Genomic DNA, 17,990 nt, shown 5'->3' with positions numbered 1-17,990 from the left:
GGCGGAGTGAGGATATGGAACGTTTGCGAAATAGGTTGGCGGAAATTCACAATGAAAAATTTGAGGCAATTCGAGTTAGGGCAGGGTTGGAGGATGTCTTAAGGGGAGATAGGCCATCGGGTTTTGTATTAAGGAGGTTTAAGGAACGGCAGGCGAAGACCACCTTGGCGTATATTGTGGCAGGTACAGGGGGGGGTGGCTTTGAGGAGGGTCAAGGCCTATCCACAACGGAAAATATTAGTTTGTATGCAGATTTTTGGTTTAGGGAGAAGTGGAGGAGGGTTGGCAGGGGAGTGGGTGAGGGACGGTTTGGGGATGAAGGGTTTAATAGAGTATTAAGTGAGCAGGACAGTGACAGAATCGAGGGTAGTATTAATGTAGAGGAGGTGGAGGAGGCAGTTTTTGGGATGTGCCAGGGTAAAACCCCAGGCATAGACGGAATACCAAACGATTTTTATAGGTATCATTGGGGGAGTGTACGGCATTGTCTGGTGGGGGTTTTGAATTGTATGTTAAGTAGTGGGAGGATGGGGAAATCACAAAGAACGGGTGTCACGGTTTTAGTGCCCAAAAAGAAGGAATGCCGAGTTTTGAATGATTACCGTGCGATTACGTTAATGTGCTCGGATTACAAAATTTTTGCTAAGGTTTTGGGCAACAGAATGAGGAAAGTGTTGGGTTTAGTGTTACATAGGGGACAGTTGGGAATTCCAGGAAGAAGGATGAGGGATGGACATGGTTTGATTAGGGATTTTCTAGAGAGATGTACGGGAGGGGGAATACTAGGTTTAGATTGGGTGAATGCTTATGATTGCGTGGACAGAGATTTCTTAGGGGTTTGCTTAGAGAGGTTGGGGTTTCAGGAGGGGGTAGTGAGGTGGGTGAACACCCTGTATGATGGGGCAGAGGTGAGGGTACAGGTTAATGGGAGGTTGGGTGAAAGTGTACCAATGGAGAGAGGTTTGAGACAGGGCTGTCCGATGTCACAGCTGCTCTTTGCGTGTGTGCAGAATCCTTTTTATGAGTCTGTTGAGAGGGTAATGAACAGTCAGGAGATGGAAGGGGGGTGCAAAGGGGGCATCGTTGGGTATGTGGATGATACTACTGTTTTGCTAAGGGGTAAGGAGGAGTTAAGGAGGGTGGGTAGAGTGATTCAGATGTTTGGTATGAATACCGGAATGAGAGTTAATACGGTGAAATCAAGGTTACTAGAGGTCGGTAATTGGATAGGGGGGGGCTTGGGGATAGGGTTAGGATGGACAGTGGTTGACAGAATCAAGGTATGTGGGATATGGTATTTGGCGGAAGTGCAGGCATGCAGAAGGGTAAATTCGGAGTCTGTCACGGGTAAGGTTTTAAGTAGACTAGGAGGTTTAAGTGCGAGGGACTTAGCTTTACATCAGAGGGTAGTGGTGGTAAATTCACTTGTCTATAGCAAGGTATGGGGGGTGGCAGAGGTTTTTCCCTTAGAGGTACGAGATATTGTGGAAATGCAGAGGAGGGTGCTGAAGTTTGTGTGGGGATTTGGGAGGGCATGGTTAAGTAAGGAGGTAGTTATGACGGATGTTCGGAGAGGGGGTTTAGGTTTGTTGCCTTTAGGACTGAGAGTAATGGCTGTATATATCAAGTGGAGGTATATGAGGGAAGGGGGTGTGAGGGGCGCTAAAGTAGGAAGAGTTATGGAGGAGGCACGTAAATGGTGGAGTGGGAAGGAATTGAGGGTTTGTGAAGATATGTTGAGATTTTTATTGACAGTGCAACAGGTGGATAAAATCAAAGTGAAACGGTTGGTGAGGGTAGTGAAAGGTCAAGGAATTATGCAAGGGGTAGCCGTGTATCCAACGTATGATTGGGGGGTTATTTGGAAAGATTTTAGTAAGCTTCGGATACCGGCTAGAGTAAGAGAATTAGTATATAGGTTTATCATGGGGATTCTGGCTTCCAAGGAAGTGTTACGTAGTATGGGGTTTGTGGAAGAGGCTTTTTGTCAGTTTTGTGGTGATGTTGAAACGGCGTTTCATGTGGTCTTTTTTTGTACTTCCTTGGAGGGGGTGAGATCATGGATGGGTGGGGTTATCAGACTGTTGGGGGGGGGGTCGTTTGCCGCTTTTAAGGGCTTTACTACTGGATGTAAGGGGAGTTCCTAGGGATGTTGGAAGGGCTATAATGTATATCATAGTGGATTATCTGGACATTTCATGGGGAATGAGGGGATTAAGGGGTGATATGAGGATAAAAGCGTTGGCGGCCAGATTCTATAGGACGAAGTGTAGGAATAAGTTGGTTTATGGGGCGTCTTGGGAAAAAAGTTTCCCGGAAGGTTATAGGAATCTCACTGTGGGTTCCCTTAGGCGGGGTCCCTGAGGATGGACAAAGGAGTGGTCTCCCTATGGGGGAATGTAAAGGGGGGGGGTGGTTTTTGGTTTATCTGGAACTGATGTAGTGTGTAAGAGGAAGGTAGTGAGAATTAGGTATGGATGGTAAGCCATGTTTCACGAGAATGTTTGTCATAGTGAGATATAAGTGTGATTTCCAGGGTTACATTTCTAAGCCTGATGGTTATGTTCACTGGGTTTAAAATTTCCTTGAAAGCCAGGATACCGAGCCCTTAGGATCTCGTTTTTAAGTAATTAGATTGGCACGTTGGTATCAACACAAAATTTTTATTCTTATAACTACTCTAGTTTTTTTTTTTTTAGTCTCGGGTTCTTTAAATAATTTACATAGCCTAGTATTGTACCGCTAATGTGGCAAGTGGTGTATTATCTTGCATTTTGAGTGTGAACTTCACTATATGCAAGGTTTTGAATGTTTTGTAATTCATGGTTAACATTAATATTTGATATCATATCGGTGGTGTATATTCTTCTACTTATTACAGTGTAGGTGTATATGAATGTAAAGTTTCATATCTGTTTGAGTCTGTAAATTTTGTGTTTTTGTCTTGATTCATGCACTACCAACTTTTAGGTTTTGATGAGGTCAGGGTGTGACCTTTCATTAGGATAATTCAATGTATGTTATTTAGAACGGGGACTGTACATACGGGGAGGGGGGGGTAGAAGTGTCAGCTGTGTCTGCACTGGCAATAATGATTATTATAAAAGGAGGGTTTATAGGTTATGTATATGGTTGTGGGGTTATGTATATGGTTGTAATATGGCCTTGATCTATGGGTTCTTAAAATGTACCGGGATTGTGTACTAGAGGTTTTGTAATATCTAGTATGGTTTTTAATTTTATACTATAATCATTATTGTATTTGCTCTGTTTATAAAATTCTGTATTGTAAGGATGTGGAAGGTTGGGTTTTCATTATTGTGGTGTATGTGTTAGGTATGATGCTCCTGTTTAGCCAAGTACTTGTGACATGCAAGTAAACTATATGTATTTTTTCTGTATACCGATCTGAGTTGTATATTAATTTAATTTATATATATGTATGTGTGTGTGTGTGTGTATATGTATATATATATATGTATGTGTATGTATGTATTGTCATCAATACTAAGTACTTCTATAAAGTTACTGTGGATGGGGTTAGGGTTATTGACTAGTTTGTAATGTTGGTGTTTAATTTCATGTTCGGAGAGGTATGAAGTTCACTGTATGTACCATTTATTTTATATTTCACCGTGGTTTGTTTTGTAAGTCATACAATGTATTATGTATAAGCAGTTATTTAAATAAAATATAAAAAAAAAAAAAAAATAATAATCGTCAGGAAACAAGTAGAGTGTTTTCTGACCCGAGTCTTAGTCCTGTTGATGATCCAGCCACTACAGTTATGTCATCAGACCGAGGCCTTCTGTTGGTTTACCAGTCCACCCTGTTAAAAATAAGGTTGCACTCATAACAGTTACATAGAAATCAGAGATTTCTATGTAACTGTCTCGGATCATAGCCAAGGCCGGATTTATAAGTTGGCCAAGGGGGCAACTGCCCCGGACCCTCCTGCCAGAAGGGCCCCCCATACGAAGGACTTCGTTTAAAACAAAAAGGTAATAATAAAAAAATTAGTTTAATTAATAAAGGGAATTAACAAATAAAGAGTGTGTGGGACATCAGAAAATAGAAAGGGTACCCCCAACCCCCTCTCCCTTTGAATAACTTGACTTAACTATTTCTGGTTAGCATCAGTTTAGAGGTAAATGACCAGACCATGAGGTCAGAGGTGACCAGGGTGTACACACGCGTGCGTGTGCGTGTGCGTGTGTCTGTGTGTGCGAGGTAGCTATTGTGTGTATGGCTTTGATTGGCTATGTCGACCTCAGAAGGGCTATTACTGGTTAATGTCAGTGTAGAGGTCAATGACCAATGAGTCAACTGGTGGCCTGGAGCTATGTGTCTGTGCGTTCGTCGACCACTTTTAGTGCTAGGCAATGGAGTGGTGCAGTGGTGTCTGTGTTTTAGATCTGTGTGTTGCTCACAAAGGCTTGCGATATATCATCGTTTTGCAATTACATCTTACACACACACACACACATCCACAAACACACACACGTGTGTGTGCATGTGTCACTAGCTACATTGTCACTAAATGTCAAAAAGTCTGAATATTTGTTTTTTCAGAAGACCCAGAATGCCATAGAAAATTCAGTTGTAAGGAGCTCAGAAAAGAAAGATTTCCAAAGAATCAAGTTAAGGAAATGCTGCGGTCTTCGCAAAGACAACACGCCTTTCAGTTGTTCTCTGCTTCCTTACTCGAAAACATAGAAGCTACTAATGAAGAACCAGTACCACTACCAGATGATTCTTCTGAGGACCCACCCGCATTTATTTATTTATTTTATTTATTTATTACCAATTTGAGCACACATACAGAGGTACAAAAAAATACAGATAAGAGCAGCATGCCAAAGCCACTTATACTATGCATAGCATTACGGGCTGGCTTAAAATTAACTTAAGATTAACTAAGCAATGATGAAATCAGTGATAAAACATTCTCAAGTACATCTGCAGAAAATAAAAACAACATACCAAATCAAGATAGTAAAGGTGATGAATCACCACAACCACATTCTACAGATACTTGTGTAGACATGGACAGTGAAGCACCACCATGTGATTCAGACTCAGCCATGTGGTCTCCTGTCAGAGAAAACTGTGTGTCCTTTTGGTCAACTGCCACCATATAGATACCGAAAGTGGTGGCTAAAGCTCCCGCTTCACACACGGAGGGCCCGGGTTCGATTCCCGGCGGGTGGAAACATTTCGACACATTTCCTTACACCTGTTGTCCTGTTCACCTAGCAGCAAATAGGTACCTGGGTGTTAGTCGACTGGTGTGGGTCGCATCCTGGGGGACAAGATTAAGGACCCCAATGGAAATAAGTTAGACAGTCCTCGATGACGCACTGACTTTCTTGGGTTATCCTGGGTGGCTAACCCTCCGGGGTTAAAAATCCGAACGAAATCTTATCTTATTATTATACAGTGTAGATGGAATATATTACAAATTGAAAATTATATTCAGTTATTCTTAGTCAATAAAATTGAGAAAAATAAAATCAAACGTCTTCTTCGAAACCTAACATATTTTTTTTTTTCGAAAACTGCTGTTTATCATTTATTTTAGTTCATTTCTTATTTGTAATTCAATTTAATTTCCATGTTGAGGGCCCCCAAACCTAAAGTGCCCCAGCCTCCCCAAGGTCTAAATCCGGCCCTGGGTTGTGGCATAGATCACATCCAAGGAATGTGATCTATGCCACCTGGGAGTGAACTTATCCTCCCAAGTGGTCCATGACCCCCACGGGTTGAGCTCTCCACCATTAGTAGTACTGATAGTGATGCCATCTAGTGGTGGTGTAGTAGTGGCATCTAGTGGTGTAGTAGTGGCATCTAGTGGTGATAGTGGTGGTGTAGTAGTGGCATATAGTGGTGATAGTGGTGTAGTGCCATCTAGTGGTGAGTGTGGTGGTGTAGTAGTGCCATCTAGTGGTGGTAGTGGAGTTAGTCAGGTTATCAGTAATAGTGTTATAGTAAAGGTTAGGACAATGACCAACCTCAAGGTTACTAAAGGTCAGTTGAACTTCAGTGGTCGTACGGAATGGATGTGTTGCTTCTCCTTCTGCCACCCCCGCCGGTTTTACCGCTTCATCCTTTTAACACGCCTACATAACGTAAGTATTGTCTGGTGACGTATTTGTCAGTACAACAGCAGAGTTGAGCTGCAGCTCCTGGTCCCCACCACCAGTTTGGTCAAATTATTAATATTTTAGCCTTAATTTTTGGGGGTCTAATGTCTTGGAAGGGGGCGGGGGTGATTGACCTTAGTGGAGGGGTTTTGATGCGAGGAACTGGAGCTACTCCCCTTCCTCTGATCAAACTATAACTCTCATACTAGGCGTTACATAACCCATAATGGTGTATCCAGTTCTGGGCTATTTTTTCTCATTATTGAAAAATAACTTATTGAAGGTCTCTTGATCCAAGGAACTTGCGCCTTGTGATCTAGATATAGGCTTCCATGTGAACAAATTGTTAGTCATCAGGTCCATGTGAAAGAAATATTTATTAAAGAAAAAGATAGCTTTACTTACTATGTTAAACATTACTGGGTATATGTCAGGCAGTAATGTTACTAGTTTATATTACATGGTAATGTTTGCCTATAAATGTGTGTAATGTTATTGGTTTTAATGCGGATGTTTTATTTCAGGTGTTTTAACTGAAGTCTTGTGCCTGACTGTGTCTGCTGCAACATTGATCAACACAGCAACTTTGACCAGTCTGAGGGGTGGAGACAACCACACTAGTAAATGGTCTGACCCATAACATTTAGTGTTATATGGAGATGCAGCAGTCGGAGACGTCGTTAGAGGTGGGCAGGGCCCACTTGTAAGGTATTTCCAGGTTATAAGTCCACTAAAGTTTGGTTATTGAAGCAGATAGTGATTGTATTAGGTGTGAAAGTGGTGGGGAGAGTATAGGAAAGATTGTATGCAATTGATATAAGAAGTACCTTAGTGGGAAGTATTAGCTTATCTCCCGACCAGAGATGAAATCTCTGGCCAGGAAATATTGAGGAATGTATTCTATAGGTTACCTTGAATGATGTGGAAATAAAAAATGGAGAAATGGGTTGTAAAACTTAGACTTGAAGATTGATTAGATTTTTGGAAGTTTTAGTGTAATATCTTCATTATGCTGCCTATATACCCATCCTGGAAGATTGTAGGAAGTAGAGATGAAATGTGTGAAATGTCATGGCTCAGTTGGTAGTGGCGTCAACTGAAGAACCGAGATTCGATCCCGGGCATAAGTGGGCATGTTCCCTTATATCCATTACCACTGTTCATATAGAGGAGGAACACTGCAGCAGGCCTACTGGTAGGGGTCGCATCCTGGGGGAGCATATTATAATCAAAGGGGAAGCGCTAAACCCGGAGGCTTATACAGCGCCTGGGGGGGATGTGGAAGGCATTCAGGCTTAATTCGGGGAACTGGAGCACAGACCCAATTCCCTAAATCAAGAGCCTCTCACCAACATCAAGGAACCTTCCTTGAGGGGTGGGGGAGCATAAATACCCTGATAAAGATGTTATCCTGACTTGATTGTGTAATTCTGTGTTAATCTACCGGGTTAATAATTATAGAGTTTAGTGTAGTGAGGATAATGGTAGAGGTCCTGATGTCGGGTGTAAGGAAAGCCTATTAAATCAGGCATATCCATTACCAAGACATAAGAAATGAGCACTGAAGCAGGCCTATTGGCTCATGCTAGGCAGGTCTAACTCAACTACTCATTTGCCTAACCTCTTTTTTAAAACCACACAGCCAAAGTTTTAGCTCCACATGACAGGATACATTTTCCTTATGCAGAATATATTATAGCAGGAAAAATCAATAAAAATTCCTCAGAAATGTGGAATTAACCACATCTATTTTCAATAGGTTTGTAGAGGGCCTGGCCAAGTAATTTTATGCTTTGAAGTCCCAAAAATATTTTCAGTAGTATAGCCTTGTGGGTTTAGCGCTTACGACTCGAGTCTATTAGAGCGTCTTGGGGTGGGGGGAGAATTTTTGAAATTGGGTTATATAGTATATATTTACAGAAACTTTGTAGACCCCTTGATCTTACCTAAACCCTCCCTTGATCTTCCCTAGACCCCTTTGATGTTACCCAGACCCCCCTTGATCTTTACCTCCCTTCCCCCCCCCTTGCGCCGCCACTGCTCTGCAAATTAGTAAGGCCAATACCTGGAGTACGCTGCATAGTTGTGGTTTATATATATAACAGTAGAAACTAAATTGTAGACGTACAATCAAAATAACTTATAGAATTAGGTGGTGGTAAGTCGGATAGGTAAGGTATAGAACTGGAGAATCTGCTATATGCATTATGAATGCATATAGCAGGGGAGAGTAATCTCCCCCGAAGGCATAGATTACGTAGAACTGTGGGCCTTGGAACCCACCAACGACCTTCAGAAGCTGTGTGGAATCTGTTATTGCACGTGGTTTTTGTGGGGATTTTGGTGGGTTTCGGGCTTTGGGTAGTGGTTGTGGTGGGTGTTCTACGTATTTTATGCCTTTGGCCAAACTGCAAAGTTAAATATTGATTCATTGAGTTTACACAATTTCGTCATTTTGGAAAATTTAAGCGGCAGTCAGGTTCCTCTGAACATAAAAGTATTAGCGTTCAGAATTGCAGTTGGTTTGATAGTTTGTAAGTAGTGACGTCTAATACTGCTGACAGCAGATGTTAATGATAAAAATAATGAAAACCTCGTCTGAAAGGAAGTGTTAGTCGCCAGAAAGGATTCACTAATATCTGATGTTGATGAGTATAGTTACGGGGGGTGGGGGGTGATTTAGATTGGTATTAGTGGGAATAGGATTAACCCTGCTGGGTTAGAAACCCAGAGAGAGGTAGAGAGTGGGGGAGGGGGCTTGAATGTATTGGTCCTCAGGATGTGCCTAGGATGCCAGCCATAACTGGTAGGTAAGGTAGGTTATGAATTCAGGCTAGCACAGGAGTGTGTTAAACTGGTATACGGCAGGCCTCCAACGGGTTAGATAACCCAGTGTTGGTTGTTAGTCTAGTGTGCTATGAGGGACATGGAAGTGTAGGGGAAATACAATGTCTTAGTTAGAATCATTACCTTCATGTTAAATTTGGATGCCCTTCAAGGGGATGTCTTTGTACTAGTGAAGGTTTTTTGATACAAGCAATTGCAAGTACCCTTCCCTTCCTTGGATCAAACCTGATTGCCTAACATAACCCCTATGGATAATCTATTATCTAGTTATGGGAAATTTTATTTGGGTAAATGTGCATATATGTAAAATAGTTTGAAGGGGGGGAGGGGGGTTCAATGTAAGTCAGGTTTGATTCAGTAGTTTTTTTTTTTTCCAGTATAAGGGATATTAGGAGTAGGTTTGGCTTCACCAAATTCAACTTCAATAACAAAAACATAAAGTGGGACCAAGTAAACCAAATCCTAACTGATATAAGCTGGGAAGGTATACTAAGCAACACAGACCCCAACTTATGCCTAGAACAGATTAACTTGGCGCTCGATGTATGCACAAGGCTTATTCCTCTAAGAAAAAGGAGGAGTAGATGTAAAACAGAAAGGGACAGGCGCTCCCTTTACAGGCGACGGAAAAGAATAACAGAGCGGCTAAAAGAGGTCATATCTGAAAGGCGTAGGGAGACACTGGTCAGAGAAATAGCAAGCATCGAACTTAAGCTAAAGGAATCTTATAGGAGTCAGGAATCGCGGGAAGAACTAAAAGCCATAAATGAAATCGAAAGAAACCCAAAGTATTTCTTCTCCTATGCCAAATCGAAGTTGAGAACAACGTCCAGTATTGGGCCCCTACTTAAACAAGATGGGTCCTACACAGATGACAGCAAGGAAATGAGTGAGCTACTCAAGTCCCAATATGACTCAGTTTTTAGCAAGCCGCTAACCAGACTGAGAGTTGAAGATAAAAATGAATTTTTTGAGAGCCACAGAATTTGGTTAACACAAGCCTATCTGATGTTATCCTGACGCCAAATGACTTCGAACAGGCGATAAATGACATGCCCATGCACTCTGCCCCAGGGCCAGACTCGTGGAACTCAGTGTTCATCAAGAACTGCAAGAGCTTTTACCATCCTATGGAGAGAGAGCATGGACACGGGGGTCGTCCCACAGTTACTAAAAACAACAGACATAACCCCACTCCACAAAGGGGGCAGTAAAGCAACAGCAAAGAACTACAGACCGATAGCACTAACAACCCATATAAAAATCTTAGGACCCTTTCAAAGAAGCAAGATCACCACCCATCTAGAAACCCATCAATTACACAACCCAGGGCAACACGGGTTTAGAACAGGTCGCTCCTGTTTGTCTCAACTATTGGATCACTACGACAAGGTCCTAGATGCACTAGAAGACAAAAAAAAATGCAGATATAATATATACAGACTTTGCAAAAGCCTTCGACAAGTGTGGCCATGGCGTAATAGCGCACAAAATGCGTGCTAAAGGAATAACGGGAAAAGTCGGTCGATGGATCTATAATTTCCTCACTAACAGAACACAGTAGTAGTCAACAGAGTAAAGTCCGAGGCAGCTACGGTGAAAAGCTGTTCCACAAGGCACAGTACTTGCTCCCATCTTGTTCCTCATCCTCATATCTGACATAGACAAGGATGTCAGCTACAGCACCGTGTCTTCCTTTGCAGATGACACCCGAATCTGCTTGACAGTGTCTTCCATTGCAGACACTGCAAGGCTCCAGGCGGACATCAACCAAATCTTTCAGTGGGCTGCAGAAAACAATATGAAGTTTAACGATGAGAAATTTCAATTAGATATGGCAAACACGAGGAAATTAAATCATCAGAGTACAAAACAAATTCTGGCCACAAAAGAGCGAAACACCAACGTCAAAGACCTGGGAGTGATCATGTCGGAGGATCTCACCTTCAAGGACCATAACATTGTATCAATCGCATCTGCTAGAAAAATGACAGGATGGATAATGAGAACCTTCAAAACTAGGGATGCCAAGCCCATGATGACACTTCAGGTCACTTGTTCTATCTAGGCTGGAATATTGCTGCACACTAACAGCACCTTTCAAGGCAGGTGAAATTGCTGACCAAGAAAATGTACAGAGAACTTTCACGGCGCACATAACGGAGATAAAACACCTCAATTACTTGGAGTGCCTGAGGTTCCTAAACCTGTATTCCCTGGAACGCAGGCGGGAGAGATACATGATTATATACACCTGGAAAATCCTAGAGGGACTAGTACCGAACTTGCACACGAAAATCACTCACTACGAAAGCAAAAGACTTGGCAGACGATGCAACATCCCCCCAATGAAAAGCAGGGGTGTCACTAGCACGTTAAGAGACCATACAATAAGTGTCAGGGGCCCGAGACTGTTCAACTGCCTCCCAGCATACATAAAGGGGATTACCAACAGACCCTTGGCAGTCTTCAAGCTGGCACTGGACAAGCACCTAAAGTCGGTTCCTGACCAGCCGGGCTGTGGCTCGTACGTTGGTTTGCGTGCAGCCAGCAGCAACAGCCTGGTTGATCAGGCTGAGATCCACCAGGAGGCCTGGCCACAGACCGGACCGCGGGGGCGTTGACCCCCGGAACTCTCTCCAGGTAAGTTGTATATTACGGAGTTTACCCTCCAACTTTCTTAATTGCCGCAGAATCCTCCTGACAAGACAGAACACTGGAGACAAGAGGCGATCATAATAGCCTGTGTTAGAAGACTCTTGTTCACGTGGAAGCGTTTGCACTGAAGATAGTGTTGTAACTGACTGTCCAATACCCAGTGTCGTAACGTTTTCATGAAATTTTAAAAATGTATCATAACTCAAACTACTACTAATAGCAGTATTGAGGCTATCCGCCTCGTTACTACTATTGTTAGTAGGGTTGGGGTAGGTATATATTTTTTTTTTTTTCCCCGAGCTTAAAGCTCCCGAATTGTGTGAATGTTTTCCTGCTGACAAATACAGCAGTTGAAGCTCGTCTGTGTGTTCCTCGAACACTTCTTTACTGTGATAAATTTATTACATTAATTAAAATGTTCTTAAGTTAATCGAATCTTGCAGGTTGAAGATATTGTCCATGTGGGCAGCTGCAAGTCTTCAGTGATGTCAGCAGCAGCAGCAACAGCAACACCCCACAACTATCTGCAAAGATAAAAGTATGGACATTACTGGATTTATGAACTGAAGTAAGCGACAGTTTGTAGTCGGTATTTAAAATGCTTTCTTCAACAGTTTGCAGAAAGAAAAATTGCTAAAATATTTTCAAAGCTGATATATCAAAAATTACCATGAAAATAGAGTAATCCAAATTTTGTAAATTACCACAGGTTGATGGAACTGGAAGAACTGGAGGTATTGATAGTGTGGTGGATGGCAGAGGAGTGACTAGTGGCGCCACTATTCTTGACCTCCATGGCTAAAGGCGCCATTGACCTGGAGGAGGGGGGTTATGACGTCAGTGGTTGTTTGTGGGGAGGGGGGTTATGACGTCAGTGGTTGTTTGTGGGGAGGGGGAAGGTCGTTAGGGGAAGGGTCGGGGGGTTGGCTGCTGGCGGAGGGGTTTGGGGGTGAGTAGTTAGTTGTTACTGGTGGGAGGGTGATGGGGAGGGGAATAGAAGGGGAAAGTTGTCACTTGGCAATTACTAAGGGACTAACACAGTATTGTTACTGTGTTAGTGTGATACTGGGAAGATTGTCATAGCTAGATGTGGCAGCTCAAGCACTGACTAACTCATTCCCCCTATGTAAGGGATGAGGGTGCGCGATCTGACCAGTTCTATTACCCTTAATTCGGTGTGTCCCACCGTGCCCGGCTAAATGGGGTGTGATCATTGAGACCATTGATAAATTGTTCCCAGGCTGTTTGGCGCAGCTCTGTCATACGCTCTCTAAATCCGGCCCTGATCATAGCGGCCTCAGTGCACTGAGGGTTTAGAAATTGCTCTTCAGCCAGGGTGAAACTGTAAGCATTACTCCTTACACCGGTTAACCCTTCTCGATTGGGGTGTTAGTCGACTTTTATGAGTTGCACTTGAAGATTAAAAGAACCCTATGTAAAAAAAAGACTAACCGTCCCAGATGACGCAATGACATTATTGAGTTATTTTGGATGGCTAACCCTCCCCCGGGTTTAATTCAGAATAAAATCTTATTTAACACACATGATCATGAATCAAGCATCAATTAGTCCACCAACAGATACGGTCAAGTGAAACGACACTAGACAAAACTTCTGGACTCAGGAGCCTGGCTATTTACTAAAAAGTTTATATTTTCTTACCCTTTTTACATTTGGAGTGACCAAGTTCTCGGGAACCAAACGTTTCTGTCATAAAGCATATACATTTGGTGTCTTCCAGCTGTATAGCCCTTGTGGCTTAGCGCTTCTTTTTGATTATAATAATAATGGTGTCTTCCATCATTTATCGCTATTGTATACCTTTATTATTAATGCCAAATGCAATATGTGGATACTATCTCAAGACTAGAGATGCCATTATTAGCAATGAAGAGATTTGGATCAAATACTTAGCAAAATTATGCATATTTATATAACACTAATAAAATAATGAAATTGCACGTCTCTAAATGATAAGAGTTTATTTAGTAACATGTAAATTACCCAGGATAACCCAAAAAATCAGATAAAATTATTTCTACTGGGGTCCCTGACTTATTTCCATTGAGATCCTTGACTTGTTTCCATTGGGGCCCTTGACTTTCATTGGGGTCCCTGTCTTATTTCCATTGGAGCCCTAGACTTATTTCCACCGGGATCCTATGATATATTTCCACTGTGTTCGTTGGTAGATCTTCAGTGTTATGGTTGAGACGGTCCTCGGGCTGTGTGAATCTTTCCTTCCAAACAACAACACAAGCAAGTGGACACGCGCTCGCTATCTGAATTTTCAATCTACGAAAATATGGGAAGAAAATGGAAAAAACAGCACAAAATGAAGGAGGGAGCCGAGAACAGGGTGCAGGTAAGTCCATCCTATGTTGCTTTCATTATCGTCAGTAACACAGTGGATGTAAAATAGTGGGTTTTTTAAGCTTAGAATCTCTAATGTTAAGTCAAATTATACTTTTTTTTCTTGTTCTCCTTGGTAATTTACACAATGTGAGAGAATTATGATCATACAAAGACTGCGGTTATGCCTGGATAAACTTACTGTTCCTCAAGAGAAGTGCTTGATGCCAGTTAGGGGGCTCTTGATCCAAGGACCCCAGTGGAGATGAGTCACATTGTCTAACATTGGGATTATCCTAGGTAATTTACACATACGCTACTATGTGTGATAATTATATTTTTTTTGGACCTGTATCTAAATAAACTTACTGAAAACAAGATTTCTGATTACTAACCTAGATGGTTAGTAAACCAAGATAACCCAGTAAAACCATGTCATCTGACTCTGGCTTATTTAGAGTGGAGTCCTTTAATCTTCTTGTCCAGGATGTGACCCACAACAGTCTACTAACACCTAGGTACCTACTTACTGCTAGGTGAACACGGACAGACGGTGTTAGGAAACATGCCTAGTGTTTCCTCTCATACAGAGAACGAACCTCAGTCTGTGAGCTGAGGCTGCTACTAATTAAACCATGAGCACCTTTCTTGGACCAAACCTGATGGCTTCCCATTCCCCAGGCACTATGACCCATATGGGTTAAGAGCTTCTTTTTATTTATTTATTTATTTATTTATTTATTTCCAATTTGTGCACACATACAGAGGTACAAAAAAAATACAGATAAGAGCAGTATGCCAAAGCCACTTATACTATGCATAGCATTACGGGCTGGCTTAAAATTAACTTAAGATTAACTAAGCAATGATTATTATTATTATTATAATCAAAAAGAAGCGCTAAGCCACAAGGACTATACAGCGCTGCTACTAAGCAATGATGAAATCCTATATAATATGTAATAAAAATAATGAATTATAGTCATCCAAGGAATTGGACCTATCCTTCCTTTCCTTGAATTGACCCTGACTGCCTTCCATTATCCCAGGAACTGACAATGGAAGGTAGTCAGCTTATGAGCTTAACCTTATCAATGTTTTATTATTATTACATTCACAAGGAGCTCTAAACCTATAGGGGTCATACAATGCCTGGAAGAATGGAATGCATTCACTCTCGATTCAAGGAATTGGCACGTAGATCCAATTCCTTAGATCAAAAGTCCCCTCACCAGCATCAAGGAGCTACCTTTGAGGGGCCCAAATGAGTGTAATAATTTACAGGTTTTAAATATGACTTGTACTGTCTTTTCAGCGTCCCAAAAAGGAAAGGCCTCCAACTACTAATTATGAAGAACTCATACGAGAAAATAAGGATTTTGAGACGTACTATAAGGTACAGTAATGCATTGTTTTAACTTTATAGTATTTTATATTTGCACAGTATAAAATTTATATGACTGAATCTGTTCTCATATATTATACCTTACTATAGCTTCAGCAGTAGTAAAGAAATGTTAGTCTACAGTATAGTTTACTATAGTATTCAGTATACTTCTAAAACTAATCCTTTAGTATTTGCAAGTTCTCTGGCAGTAAATTCATCTCCTGTACAGAATACTTCAGTATTTTACCTTTTATCCTTTTATAAAATATAGATCTGTGAAATATAGATCTGTGAAGCCAACTCTGCAAGCTGGCTTCACAGATCTGTTGAAAGTCAAATAACCAATTGCTGGATAATTGATGATCTACTGTACATATAAATACACATGGTATATGCAGTGTGTGCATGTAAATACACAGAATACTGTATACAGTGTGTGTGTATAAATAACACACAGTATAATGTGGCGAAAGTCAAATTTCAAATTTATTTCTTTGCGAGTAGTACATTGAGATTATGTATTTACAATAATGGGTTGCAGTGCAAAGAGAGCCTCTATTATGTCTATGATCATATGACATTATATGGCTTCTTATTTAACTTTCTAAAAATATTTAATATTGCATATGTAGTTTGAAAGAATATTGTATATGTATACAAATGGGATAATTATTATGATGGTTTTGTTCGGTCTTCTGATTTGATAGGCTCAGAAGATTGTCCCAGAGGAGGAGTGGGATGCATTCATTGTGTGTATGAAGGAGAACCTGCCTGCTGCATTTCGTCTCACTGGGAACAAAAATATGGCTCGTTCGTTGCTGCATGTTATGAAGAAGACTTTTTTTGAGCCTCTGTCTCAACTTGTTCCACCAGAACTCACCCAAGAAGAGCTTGATGCTGGGGAGGAACCAGTAAAACCTTTGAAACCTGTTTGTTTGCCATGGTAGGGATAATTTCCTTTGTGGTAGGTAGTACAGCCACTCCTCACTTAACGATGTACTCATTTACCGATGACTCGGACTTACGACAGGACATTTTGACTAGTATGCATATCTAAATAATGTTTATTAGAGATATGCTCCTTGCTTAGCGATGAATTCGTTTACTGACGTGGTCTTAGGAACAGAACTCCATCGTTAGGTGAGGAGAGGCTGTATTTCTAAAATAGAAAATTAATTAAGAGTTTAGTTAAATATTTGTGATTTTCAATTTTGACTGTTGTCACCCCCCTAAAAATATTAGCCCACCATATGTGCATTAAATTATCACATAAAAAGTTATGCATTTCATCCAAAAACAACTGCTAAAAATATAAGACAAAATTATGCTAAATAAATTTACCAAAACTGAGTGTCTCCATATCTTAATTTATTTTTACCAAGAAAAGAAAAAGTGTGTATCATATACAAAAAAAGAAATGCAGTGTTTAAAAAATAATGCTAACTTCATTACCTTTTGTGCTTTCATGTACTACATTTACTAAATTGTGCTAATTACATGTTTACGCACTACTTATCTGGTTCCTCAACAGAAATCTTAATGAAATTGTTGTACTTTCCTTGTTCCAGGTTTATCATTTGTAATCAGAATAATTAAAAGTCAGTTTTGAAATGCTGTTAAGAGTGAAAGTAACAAACCATTATATCCATCTTTCAAGGTATCCAGATAATTTGGCTTGGCAGCTAAATTTAACTCGTCGTAACATCCGTCGATGTGAGGCATACTGGCAGCTTCATCAGTTCCTCATCTCTGAGACTGAAACTGGAAACATATCTCGCCAGGAAGCAGTCAGTATGATTCCTCCACTTGTTCTTGATGTTCAGCCTCATCACAAGGTAATTCTTGCCTGATATTTAGAAACTGCTTTCTCTTTACATTTTCTGTGTACTATATATACTGTACTGTATATAGCAGCGATTTTATGTACCTGTCTTTTTTTTTTTTCTTTATTCGTTATACAGTGATACCTCGAGTTTCGAACAGCTCCCAGCTCGAACAATTAAGTAAGTGTATTTTGGTAAGTGCTTTTGTAAGTGTATTTTTGGGGGTCTGAAACGGACTAATCTAATATACATTATTCCTTATGGGAACAAATTTGTTCGGTATCGGCACTCGTACAGCCTTCTGGAACAAATTAAGTTCGTAACTTGAGGTACCACTGTACTTAGTTACCAGCTTTGAATTTACTTCACTGCAAATAATAAGACAGCTGAGTCTAGATGTTTATAGTGAAATGTCATGAATAGTATTATAAGAGAATTAACACACATGTACAGAAAATTCTCTTTCTAGTGTGTTTCAGTTTTTACAAGTCACTGATATGATGTGGGGCATATGTTCCGTATGTCTGTTCATCTGTTTCTATAAAATTTTAATTTTGGATAATATATAGCCTGGAAATTTTGCTTTTATGAAATTCACTTTTTTTCAGTCACATTTCTCATGGCTAGCATAATCAGTGAGTTGTTTTAAAAATTATTTAAAGACAAATCATGAATTGTTGTTTTCTAAAATTTTTCTAGTCATACAGTTTCATAAGATCATTTGTCCATTGGCAGTAACACCAGTGAGCAGTAATTAAAACCTTTTTCTGTGTTGTATGT

General features: G+C 40.7%; 1 protein-coding gene across 5 annotated transcripts in view; it reads left to right on the top strand.

Moving 5' to 3' along the window:
• The first annotated feature begins 5,993 nt into the window (after window positions 1-5,993).
• Nsun2 (tRNA (cytosine(34)-C(5))-methyltransferase Nsun2) overlaps window positions 5,994-17,990 on the top strand; it is a 28,557-nt gene continuing 16,560 nt past the window's right edge. Inside the window, exons 1-8 of one of the 5 annotated variants that reach the window (XM_070100764.1) lie at window positions 5,994-6,128; window positions 6,668-6,829; window positions 12,092-12,216; window positions 12,358-12,382; window positions 13,841-14,013; window positions 15,316-15,396; window positions 16,095-16,330; window positions 17,045-17,222. In XM_070100764.1, coding sequence (XP_069956865.1) covers window positions 13,954-14,013; window positions 15,316-15,396; window positions 16,095-16,330; window positions 17,045-17,222 — 555 coding nt within the window. In that variant the 5' untranslated portion in view covers window positions 5,994-6,128; window positions 6,668-6,829; window positions 12,092-12,216; window positions 12,358-12,382; window positions 13,841-13,953. Of the gene's footprint in view, window positions 6,129-6,667; window positions 6,862-12,091; window positions 12,217-12,357; window positions 12,383-12,646; window positions 12,993-13,840; window positions 14,014-15,315; window positions 15,397-16,094; window positions 16,331-17,044; window positions 17,223-17,990 lie in introns of those variants that run through there. The other 4 variants (XM_070100762.1, XM_070100763.1, XM_053793266.2 and 1 more) reach the window with 4 other exon arrangements.

This window comes from Cherax quadricarinatus, chromosome 74 (assembly GCF_038502225.1).
Source record: "Cherax quadricarinatus isolate ZL_2023a chromosome 74, ASM3850222v1, whole genome shotgun sequence".
In the NCBI taxonomy this organism is placed as follows: Eukaryota; Metazoa; Arthropoda; class Malacostraca; order Decapoda; family Parastacidae; genus Cherax; species Cherax quadricarinatus.
Note: the sequence above shows the minus strand (reverse complement) of the source record. Positions and strands in the feature narration are given on the sequence as shown.